General features: G+C 44.1%; 1 protein-coding gene across 5 annotated transcripts in view; it reads right to left on the reverse strand.

Annotated features, from left to right (window-relative positions):
- The window catches only part of GRIA3 (glutamate ionotropic receptor AMPA type subunit 3), a 127,013-nt gene extending 119,892 nt beyond the window's left edge, over window positions 1–7,121 (reverse strand). For 3 of the 5 annotated variants that reach the window (XR_010745167.1, XM_066333739.1, XM_066333743.1), the window contains exons 1-2: window positions 6,827–7,007; window positions 5,807–5,965 (exon numbers count right to left, since the gene is read on the reverse strand). Coding sequence is in view for 4 of the 5 variants with exons in the window: in XM_066333739.1 (XP_066189836.1) it covers window positions 5,807–5,965; window positions 6,827–6,917 (250 nt within the window). In the remaining variant the exon portion in view is untranslated. Of the gene's footprint in view, window positions 1–5,806; window positions 5,966–6,826 lie in introns of all 5 variants that reach the window. The other 2 variants (XM_066333741.1, XM_066333740.1) reach the window with 1 other exon arrangement.
- Between the last annotated feature and the right edge of the window lie 5,016 nt (window positions 7,122–12,137).

Consider the following 12,137-nt stretch of genomic DNA (forward strand, 5'->3'; position numbering starts at 1 on the left):
GCAGGAGATACAACAGACGGAAGCCTCTGGCTCTGACAGGAAACATAACACATACATATTTAGAAGAAAAAAAATCTCCATGGGTGAAATTTGGAAATTATTTCACGGCAGCAATCATCACAGCTTCACAGAAAGACGTTTAATCTACCACTTAGTGAAAGTGGTTTAATCTTGATCAGTCATTTCTGCATTTTTGTGTTTAGATCGCCACGTTGTTCCAGTGGAAGCACAAGACTTCATACAACAAACCTCCTGACAAGAGGTACAAAGTTTTTAGGCTACCTTGAGAGCTCCCTTAGAAAAGGGGTCATGGCCTTCCAGTGAGTTCTGCTCTCCAGCAGCACAGCAAGTACTCCTCTCAGGTTGTAACTTAAATGCCCAACACCAATTCACGTAACACCTCTCTCACAATAAATGAACACAGGTTTTCAGTTATATGGGTTGTCTTGATTTGAAATGCACTATGAAAGCACACTGTTGCTGTTGCAAAAATAACATATTCTAAAACATTTTAAGGATGCTCAATAATCAAAATCAGCAATCTAAAACTGGTAATGACAAAATATGAACTTTAAATGGAAAATGTTAAATTGATGGTTTGTGACAATAAAGAAACACTGAAAATACATCAGCTCTCTCATTTCACACCTTCTTGCATAACAGTCCTACACTGGCAGTAGGATGGCCTCCCACCTCCCAGACACTGAACACAGTGAACCCAGAGGAAAGAAACCCACTGTTTTCTGCAGCTCTTGGACAAGTATCTGAATCAGCCTTCAACAAAACTGTGGGGCTTTTTGTTGTTAAAAGCTTCTGTCACAGGCTAGTTTCCCATCATCGCATCTCCGTTTCTTCCCAGAGATAAACTACATTTCATGGGAAGGTGTAGTTAATCAGTAGTTCTCCAACCCACCCTAATAGCCCCATGTGTCCTCCAGGCCCAGTGCTATATAGTGAAACTCAACAATTTCACATCTGCATCTGCACAAAATCTTTTCAAAACTAACCAAGTAAATATCACTCTTTACCACACTTTACTCTTTATTCTTTTGGTGAACTCAGAGTTTCTCAAAAAAGTGTCTACCCATGCAAGATATTTTCTCCATCTCTACCGTGTGAGTTAAATGGAACCCTAATATCTAAACAGTACATAAATGTTATGTATGCAGCAGAGAGAGCAAGCTTATTCTGAAATTAATTTAAGAAATAAAACATAGTTTGAAAGTGGAAAGGTTCCTTCTGCTAACACTGGGATCACATTAAGTTTAATGACAAATCATCTTCTCTGCCATGAAGTGGAAACAAATGTTAGCTGGGACACACCTTTCGTGTTCCAACCTAGACCCAGTAACGCAAAAGCTTTGACCCCTAAGCTGAAGTCAGCTCCTTTTCTTGGTCATACAGCAGTTACACACAACACCTGAGCACATTTTGCAGCGTAAAAGGCATTTTCAGTGGTCTGTAATGAGTAGAGCTGTGTAGAAAGCACCTTTCCAGGTGTTTTGCCACAGAACACTGGAGAACCCAGGGTATATTCCACATTGGGAGAGTTCACACATGTCCCCTGCGCTCGCTGCTCCCGCAAAGCCACCAGCACACGGCCCAAACTTGGCAACACTGTCAGCAACACATGCTTATGCTTTTGGCAGAAGGGAGCTGACCACTTGCAGCATCAGTGTCCTCTGCCAGCTGGCCAAAGAGCACACAGATGCAAGGGAAGCAAATTATCTGCCCACTGGCAAAAGGAAATGCTGAGCAGCACCCCAGGGAAACGTGCGCGTGTGCACGTGCGCTCGGGGGCGAGCACACACCCCACACCTGTGCCTTGGAAACAGAGCTCAGGTCAACTGCAAAACCTGCCTGCTGCTAGTCCTGAGGCATCCTTTCCTGCAACACTCTCACAACAATGAACATGCACTTTTTCCATTAGATTCTTCCAAGCTGAATTTTTCAACACAAGGACTGCAAGGATGCTAAAGTAAATTTTTTTAAGTCTGAAGTCAGACCCCTTCAAGAAAGTGCTGATATGCTGATACAACCACCTACAGGACTTTAGCAACCTCAGGTTAGCATGTCTTTGCATCTTCTCTCCTTTTTTTGTCTCTTGAAAAATGAATGCTCATGAATAAAAAAAACCCACTACACATCTACATTTGGTAAAATACAAAAAGCTTTCTGGATTTAGAAGATATGTAAGAAAAAAACCTCAAAAAAATTAATGGGACAAGAATTTGCAGCTGATAGATTAGGTTTAGTTGAGAGATGGAATCTGTCTGTAGATTAATTAGATTCTACAATCACAGCCCCTTTTCATCTGCACACATCCCACCACTATCATTACATGATCAACAGATCATAATGAAAACTACGCTTTTCCTTAAAAAATTATTTCTTTTGAGAAATTCAAGGGAGACTATACATAAGGTTTAGTTTACTTTTCTAAATATGTCTTGAAAATTGTACATAAGGCAAGCACACATTTGTTGGCTGTAAAGGTGTACAACAGCAATTTTTTGCAATGACAGTGCAGAGAGGGAATATGAGATCTGTGTGCTAATGAGCTGACACTGCAGAGGCTGGAGCAGTGTTAGTATAGTGCACTACAAGTGCAGAGCAGAACGACAGACGGGGGTTATTTCTAGGGAATGTGATCTACAGAACATGCAGTTCAACATTAACATCCTTCATCAGATTATGAGAAATGTATGGACGATATTGCTTCAGTGACAAATTTAAATATCTGAGTTGTTATATTCATATTATTCTGAAAAAGCTAGCTCACTCCCTACATGGGCAGTTTTAAAGAAAATATAACCTGATTTTGATTTTATACCTTCATAGGTCAAGTTAGCTTCCTTTCTGCTTCTACTGATAGCAAAAAGCTGTGTTTTTTAAGAAATGTAATTATTTCCCTAGAGCTAACTGATAAACTTCAATTCACCTTTAAATACACTGGAATTTTCATCTGTGTTTGCATTTGTTCTCTGTTAAGATATCATATAGCTAAATAAATAAGTGGGCAGATAAATACAGAGTGGATAAATACTGTACAAATGTGTGTAAATTAAATATACAGAGAGAGGCTTGGTGCTAGCAATGAAGCAGAGAATACATGTACATAAATCAGATTATGCATCATTTAACTGAAAAAGGAATGAGAGGGAGGGGCTTAGGGCAGGAATTTTCTTCTGCTTCTAAACAAGTTTGTTCCCATGTTGGGATATTGCCAAATCTGCCATAGCAGAGGTGGGCTATTTTTCTCAGGCTCATGAGAATACTTCAGAAGAGTTTTTTTTTTTTTCTCCTTGGAATGCACCAGATTGCATCAAGCAGGATGTGCAGCTGCACAGTAAGAACATAAGGCTTTCTGAGCAGAGCCCCCCTCAATCCCTGCACACAACGCTTACTACAGTCACTATCATACAGATCATGCAAAAAAGAATGGAAAGTATTATTTTATGGATACTGACTGGTGCAGGCTACACAAGCCCCTTTCTTCAATTTCCTCCTAGCTCCTGTACCTGTCACCCCAGCCACGCTCCCCAGTGAAGGCAGAGTCACTGCAGGTTTCTCTCCAGTGGAACCCTGCCAATTGCAAATATTGATCAAACGGCTGTGTGACAGCACTGGAGACAATGTATGCTTATCTCCAAGTGCAAGAAAAATGTGATGGAAAGAATTCCTTCATGGATATGGCAGCACACTGAAACTATCTGTCATTCCCCTAAGAAATGAGGATATGGTTACAGGCTGGAATTTTGGCCAGGTAGTGTTAGTAGCCGTTAATTCATCCTAATGCATTGATACACACAAGTGTTCTGACTTTCAAAGGTAATTGGTACCAGATTCAAAAGAACAGCTGTTCTGATGGGGGTTTTTATATTTTGAGCCACTGAAGCCTATGACTGGTGACTTGGACTCACTGTATTCTTTTCTTATCAACAGTATTATGAGATGGTTGACACAGTACAGACAAGGTCACCTTTTCATTTTCTTTCATCTGTTTCTTTTTTCACATCTTCTGCTTTTAAATAGGTTACTGTAGGTACATATTCTTTGGTCTACAGTTTCTCCAGAGATTTAAGTTTTCCCAGTTTTACTCTACTGGTAATATGGGTGTTGGAACATGCAGCCCTGTACTACAGAAAATCATCCCACTTTACTAAAATTGCCACAGCTTTTAATAAGCATTGGCAAAAATCATTAGATGTCCAAAGATGAGTAGAACACTGACTAAATAAACTGACTGCCCCTAAACTATGTGTGGATCACTTGTGTTGGTGGGAGAAGTGCTGGTAACAACTTTTAAAAAACAATTAATAATTAATCACCCAATCAGTTCAATGTATTTAGTTTAAATCCATTAAATTGATATTTAGGAAACCGTGTTTGAGATACAGCCTCTTGAAGGGATTACACTGATTAAGGATTAATAGTCTGATGTTTGTTGTAAGAGCTGTTGAGGCTGGATAGGATTAGTAAAATAAGATGCAAACTAGAGACCCTTTTATTTACTGTATTTTCCCACGTTACCAAATATTTTTATTGTATATTACATAATTAACCTGCCTGCAAAAGTTTCAAAGGTCCTACTTCAAACTCCTTTGGCGAGTGTAACACTGCACTACCAAGAAGCAGTCACATGGGGGTTATGTTAGAATATCAATCCAAAATTTGTCCAACTATTTCCTTACTGTATATTTTTTAACCATCAACTTTCTCAGAATATACAGTGGGATGGGAATGTAAGAACTATTCTACCTCCTGCAGATAAAAAAAAAAAGCTATTCAAAACACAGAATTGTTTTAAAGCAAAAAATTCTAGTTTTCTGTGCTCTAGTACTTCATTATTTCAGTCCAATGCTTCCTCTTTGACCATTTTATACTGAGAGTGTACACCTGCAAATAGTGAGGGGAAACCTGTTCATAATGTAAAGTTAGTACATTGCATTCAGAGGTCCATTAGATCATGGGCAGACATGTATCTCCACATTGCAAAGTGCATTTGTTACCTTGGAAGAGGATTCCTTTCATTTTCAAAGATTTACAATAAAATTTGTATAGAATCAAATTTGGATACATCAGTAAAACAAATATCCAGGAACTGCTATTGGTAAAATTGTTGCTTTTTAAAATGCAGAACACACACAAGTCTTTCTGAAAGAGATTTTGCATTTTAACACCACATTAGCAATACTCAAAGTTCTATTTTGCATGTTCTGCTAACAAAAGCTCCAATTCTACGCGTGCACTGCTTGTGCAGAGCTATTTCTCCTAATGCCAAGTGTTCTGATTCCATTTTCTCTTCCATCAGCTCTAACACTATGTGTCAGTTTACAGTCTCCTCAGCTGTTCACAGGACACTCACTGTAAGAAAACAACTCAGTATTTCAAGGCAGATGAGGCAAATAAGCCTCTCTAGCCTTCTCCACTCCAGGTCACTTCTAAACAGCTGTTTCTGGTTTTTCCCTACATAGTGTATTATTTGCAAATTATGCCTTTTCACACAGCTAGGTTGTAGCCTCAACAGAAAAGGGATCTTACTCCAGCAGCAATGGTTGCAGCTACGCAGCACTGCTGTATCAACTGCATAGCTGTCTTCCCGAAAAACAAAACTAAGGGATTGAAGTGGCGAGAGAACTTTTCCTAAGGTATTCCATATAATGCTGCAAATCTACTGAACCTCCAGTCACTGCACACATTTGTTCCACTATATTGGATTACCAACTCCAGGCTACCAGGAAGGAACTGAATGCAAGGATAGATAACAGATGAACGTATTTTTTAAAACCAGGTATTTACTTACAAGCATTTGTCACTGAAAAACTGTTGGAAGAGTCCAAGTGATCTACGTGATAGTTCAAATGGAAGGGCTTTTCTGTGGTATTTTGGTTTGTGTTGTAGAGCTGCACAGCAAATCGAAATGCACTGTGCTCCTGAACAGTGTTCCTCATGAAAAGTCCACCTAGGACAGGAGAAAAAAATAAAAAAAATAAAAAAAGGGAAAAGGCATTTCAGAATTAATTCTGAGGAGAAACAATGGCAATAAGTTGTGTTTGCCTGCTGCACACTGCAGGAGAGAATGAACAGGAGCAGCCTGAACGTGAGCACATAACTCTGACAGAGCACCTACATGAAATACATATTGCAAGTCCAAAGTTAGGCTTTTAAAGCCACACACTACATCCAGGTGCCCCCTGAGCAATGAGTCGCTTCGAGCTGCAGGTGCACCTTGAAAACCAGGCCACTTCTACATGGATGCCCACACAGCGATTTACGAGTCTAGCTTGGGGAGCCGTGGCTCCTAAACCCTGTCCAGAGTACCGAAATATCGCCCCTGTAGCCCTGTGCGGGGACAGGGCGGCGTGCGGCGCGCCAAACGTGCGCTTTCACGGTCTGCTGGAGCCATAGCGCGGCCGAGGGAAACGATGCTCCGAGGGACGGCAGGGAGCAGCCCTCGCTTCACTGGCTGCCCTGAGCCTCACGGCTCGCTCGGCCCCGGCTTTCGGGCACGTCGCTACACATTCACGCCACGGCTCTGTGACATTATGTGCTCCACGGGACGCGCTGCTCCAGGGCACGGTTCCGCAGGGCGCGGACCCGATCCCCGCCGCTCGGAGCGGTGCGGGCAGCCCGCTGCCGCCGGCAGCCGTCCCCCGGCGCAGCCCGGGCACCGCCGCCCCCTCCTGCCCCCAGCGAGGGGAGGGAAGCGGAGCAGGGCTGGCTCCTTCCCCGCGGCGCCCGGGCTCGCCCCCCGCTCCCCTCCGCGGAACTCCCCCCGGCCGCCGGGGAAGGCGCGGGTCGCGGTGCCGCCGCGGGCGCTTACCTATACTGATGGTGTTGGGGAAGCCGGCCAGAGCCTCCCCCAGCAGCCCCGCCAGCAGCAGCAGGAGGGTCCGGGGCGCGCTCTGCCCCATCTTCTTCAGCCCCTGCGGTTCAGCCCCTAAAGCGAAACTGGCGGCACAGGCATGGGCGCAACTGGAGACTCGGAGCGGTGTCAACGGTGGTGGCGATGCTGGCGGAGGTGGTGGGGAGGATGGTCCCTCTCCTTTCGTCTCTTTTTTTTTTTTTTTTTTATTCTTTCCTTCCCCAAATCCCTCTGCTCTCGTCTTCACCCCAGTCTAGCAGGGCTCATTGGCTGCGAGATTGCCTGTCTCCCCCGTCTCCAGCAGCCCCCCCGACGCAGGGACTTCCCCCAAAGATGGTGGGTAGCGGAGCCGCCGAGGCTGCTCCGCCCGGGCCGGGAGGGGGTTATCGATCAAACTTGGCGTGAGGCGGGCTGGCAGCAGCGCTCGGCCCGCCCGCCCGGCTCCAGCGGCTCCGGCGGCTCCGCGCTCGGGGCTGCGGGAGCGCACCGGCCTCACGTGCGGCGGCCCCGGGCTGCAGCTGCCCCCTTAAAGCCGCATCGGCCCGGTGTGTGTGTGTATCTGTGTGTGTGTGTGTGTGTATGTATATGTGTATATCTGTATCTGTATCTGTGTGTGTGTGTGTGTCTGTGTGTGTCCCTGAGAGTGAGAGTGAGAGTGCGGTGCGTGCGCCTGTGGGCGGGCGGCGGAGGCAGCGGGGAAGGGAAGCGAAGAGAAGGGAAGGGAAGCGAAGGGAAGGGAAGGAGGGGCGGGGAGCCGAGCGGAGCGAAGCCGGGGCCGGAGAGGAGGCCGGGGCTGTGGGGCGGTGGTCGGTCCTGGCCGTGGCCGTGGCCGTGGCCGGGGGCGGTGCGGGTGCCCGGAACCAGGGGCCCGGAGGCGGCAGAGGCGGCTCGGCGCCGGGAGGCCCGGTGATGGCCGGGGCAGGCGGCTGGGCCCCGCCGGAGGGGACGGGGCTGCGGAGGGACGTGGGCGCAGGGGGCTGCCGAGGGAGCGCCGGACACGGCCACAGCGAGGGCTGCCGAGGGACCGTGCCTCTCCCGAGGGGCTGCCGGCCCTGCGCCCGAGTTCTCCCCATCCCTCCTCCAGCGCCAGCGCCTCGGCGGGGAAGCATCATCCGCCCACAGCGCCGTGAAGTGAGGAAAAACATGAAGAGTTTAATCCCACACGAGGGAATGCTAGGTCCTTCCCAACCTCCTCTAGAGGAAGGAGCTCAAATAAAGTCTCCCCGTTTCATCCTTGATGCTGGAAAAAGACACAAGGCGCGTGTCGGCGGATGCGCGGCGCGGCGCAGAGCGCACGGCGGGGCCAGCCGCAGGTGGCGGGGGCAGGAGGACGGGCGGTGGCCATCCCGTGCGGCCTCAGCACCGGCCCGGACACGGCCCTGGCCTCTGTGCTCACGGGAGCTGCTGTGTCTGCCTGAGTCCGGCTCCCTCTGGTCTTTCACCCATCTCTTTGACGCTTCGCTGCATGTATCCTGCAGTGGTTTTTTTCTGCTTTGGGGGCTCACAAAACTGTACAAAATGGAGACAGAAAACTGATATTAGATGGAGTTGTCCATCTCATAGGCCCGGCAAAGACTGTTCTTCCCTTGATACTTGCTTTTCCTCTGATTTCAGCAGGTCACTTTACCTCATTGCAGCTCTGCTTCATCTTAATCTTAGACTGTGGCATTGTTTGGGTCAATGTTCAGGTCACTTAGGGATAATATTAAATGCAATTGGCTTTGCATTCGTAAAATAATTAACCAGTGCCAGTGGCTGTAGCATCATGTAAATAGTCAAGGTGCAAGGTTGAAGATTGCCGTAGATGACTGCACAAATGCTGATGAACAACATCAGAGATTCAAACCACTACTTTTGAAGGAAGACAGAGGTAGAGGTGAAGAGCAGGGCACCACAATCATGATGCAGGAGTGTAACACGTGCTTTTAGTGACATATGTGTGGCACCTGCTCACTCCAAGGTGCATGCATTGGTTGCTACATGTTGTGTTCCTTTACAAGAATCATTCCAAGAAGATGGAGACTGTCCCAGTTCAGGTAGGGATCAGCCTGCAGGGTGGATGGTTATGTTCCCTATTTAGATTGAGATGGCAGTTGTCACTTTATCTCTTTTTTTTAAAGAAATGGTTATCTCTGTGGAAAGGTCAATGGTTATAGCATGCCTCAAGCTCAAAGCTCTTAATATGAATTCCTGTAAGCATCCCCATGAGGCATGATTATATTCTTCTTTTACAGGTGTAAAAATTTAAAAATCGGGGAGAGCAACTGGCCCAGCTCACCTAACCAGGAAGTTTCAGACCCAGAATTATCATCTTGAGCAGCAGCCTGTCTTTGCTGTAGAGCACTGCTCACAAATGTCTTTTGGTAAGCAGATCTGAAAGCTACAGACAGGTACAGGAAGTTTAGACATTAAAGACAGTTGTCAGAAGCACATTCCTCTGAGCAAATAAATTCTCTGTCTTGTTCCAGACTACTCAGCTTTTCCTATTCTACACACCTCCAGCCTATTTCTAATGTATTCTCTACAAAGTCCTGCTGTCCTCTTTTTTTTGGTGTCCTTTCCAGTGGCCCTACTTTCTCCCTGTTCACTTGCTCTTTGTGAAGTTTTCTCCACCCCTGCAGCTAAGTATTGCAAGCTGACTGCCGCTTACCACACTGACAGCTGATGGTGCACTGGAAGAAAATTGTGGAAGAAATTATATCTACCATTATAGATGCTAGAACAAGAGAGGAGATAGAATAGCCATGAGTGAATGTGGCATGTGTCAGAGTCTCAGTTTCACACGCTGCCAGCAGGATGGGTACCTGGCCTCCAGTAACATGGTACTTCACAGCCTAATCTACAAATGGGCAGTCTTGTGGTGATCCAAAATATATCTGCACTAAGAGACAGATTTGCATTATCACCCACATTTTCCTTCTGAAGGCCCTCACATGTTATTATTCTCATTAGCATTTAGAATATGCAGTTTGCTTTTTTGCTTATGCAGTTAGCCTTGTGGCACGAGTAGCAGGTACAAATGGCACAACAGCCATTCCATATGGATTTTGGAGAAATCCAGAGACCTCAACCAAGTGTATCTTTCTTACAGTGAGCCCAGTGTGTCCTGGGACAAAATGGTAGATTACTTGCCTTTATTGAGATATCAATGCCAAGGAAATATTTTATATACTTTGCTAGGGATGCTCAGTGGCTTGAATGAACGAGTTCCAAGGTAACTGAGGTCATATCAGATGCTTTCTCAAACCTTCCCTTACTAAATACAACCAAGGTTTTGCAGGATAATCAAGCTTCATGTTTAGATGATTTATAGTGTTCTGAGGCACTGGGAATTCAGAGTATCTACCTGAGCAGGAGAAGGTAATGATTTATAATTAGCTAATATGTTCTCATTGTACTGTCTAATAGTGGATTAGAAAAATGCTATGGAATTTGGAACACAGCATTCTCACTGTGCTTTCTGATGTTACTAGGCTAAACCCATAGTGTTAGCATAAAGTCATGGCAGAATCTACAGCAGAATTCTGTTGCTGAAGCTTCACCCTGACTGCACTAAGAAGACTTCATTGCTTTTGTCATTCCTATTTCTAATTGGAAGAGAGAAGCTCAGGTAGAGAGATTCTAACAAACACTGTGTTTCTCCCAATTTCAACCAAATCATGTCATAATTGCTAATAAATGTATTATCAAATATCTTACACCTATATTTTTTTGTTTGCTTGTTTTAAACCAGTTATTTCTTCATTAAAGCAAAGGATACATAAGTAACCAAACTTTATGTCAATGTCAGCATCTTGATTAGCTAAACTGATTAATTCTACAATAGACAGTCAACAGATAGAGTGATAGTGAGGAGAGACAGAAGCAAAGATGAAAAGGGATTCAAGGACAAGATGAAACTACAGATAGAGGGAGTCAAGGGGAAAGTACAGTGTCAAAAGGGAAAATGAATAGAGACATTACAGCCTCATACATTTTGGAAAACAGGTCAAAAGGACATCTAGTTAAGATCTGATTATGAGTGGCCATAGAACAAACTGTTGAAGCTCTCCTGTTTAGCTTTCATTACCAGGCAATAACAGAGACATAAAATGAAATTAGAAAGCTGCAGACAAGAGACAGTTTAACAAATATTCTGCTACGCGGTTTACAGCTAATCTATAAAGCTGTCTTCTACACAATATTCTTGGCAAAAATAATTGTTTTTAAAAGTTGGAAATTTTATGTGAATTAGCAGAGTAAATGCATTAGACTGTCTAATAAAACACTGTAGGGATTAATATTCAGAATTCATTGCAAAAACTGTTCCCTGCTGTGTCAAGAAAGACTTAGTCCTCTTATTTATGATGAGAGTTTACAGTGTGTCTAAAGTTTTCTAAAAGTTACTTTTTGCTGGTTAGTTTTAGAGACAGGCTCAGAGACTGCTTGAATCATTGATTAGTTGTTATTAATTTTTTCCAAAGAACAGTTAACAGGTGAAATCCTGGAACCACAGGGGTGTGTAGTAGGTTTATTACCCCTATCACTGAAGCTAAGATTGTACCCAGTGCATCCTGGCAGAATAATTGGGTCTGGCAGATAGGAATATGTTCTAGTACATGGAAGGATGATCAAGATTTATATAGGAACAGGGTCAAAGAGGAAACCTGTTCATAAATAAAAGTCATTACTCCATTACTGGAATCTAATTCAACTTTAGGTAGTGGAAGCAAATGAATCCAGCAACTTCTATCAGAACTGTACATGGACTGCAACAGTAATAACATATCTATTACAATTGCACAACTAAGACACAAATGTGGAAACAGTCAGTATGGACAAATATCTTCATATTTCTTAGCTTTGTGGTATCTTCAGGATACATACTTCTAATTCTAAGAGCTACGGAGCTGCTGGAAATGTAGTGTTATTATAGTCCCATAATGTCAGAAACAATTTATATTACCTTCTGCTTTCCAATTAACTGTACACCAGGCACTGCTGGCATAACACAGCCTGCAATTCTTACTTAAACCTGTACTTTGCTGTGCTCATCTATATTTATTACATCAGGAAGAAGTAAATCAAATAAAAATGTGGTGGTATCCCCTATATACTATTACTAAAGTAGATACTCTATTTTATATCTATGAATACAGTTTTCAAGAAATCTTGCAAGTTTTATTCAATTCATACCCATTTCAATTGTGAAACATCTGACCACTGAATATTTAATTTTTTGTATATAATTACTGAAATATAGTCTTCTTAAAGAGAATCTAGTTTAAAT

This window comes from Sylvia atricapilla, chromosome 21 (assembly GCF_009819655.1).
Source record: "Sylvia atricapilla isolate bSylAtr1 chromosome 21, bSylAtr1.pri, whole genome shotgun sequence".
NCBI lineage: Eukaryota > Metazoa > Chordata > Aves > Passeriformes > Sylviidae > Sylvia > Sylvia atricapilla.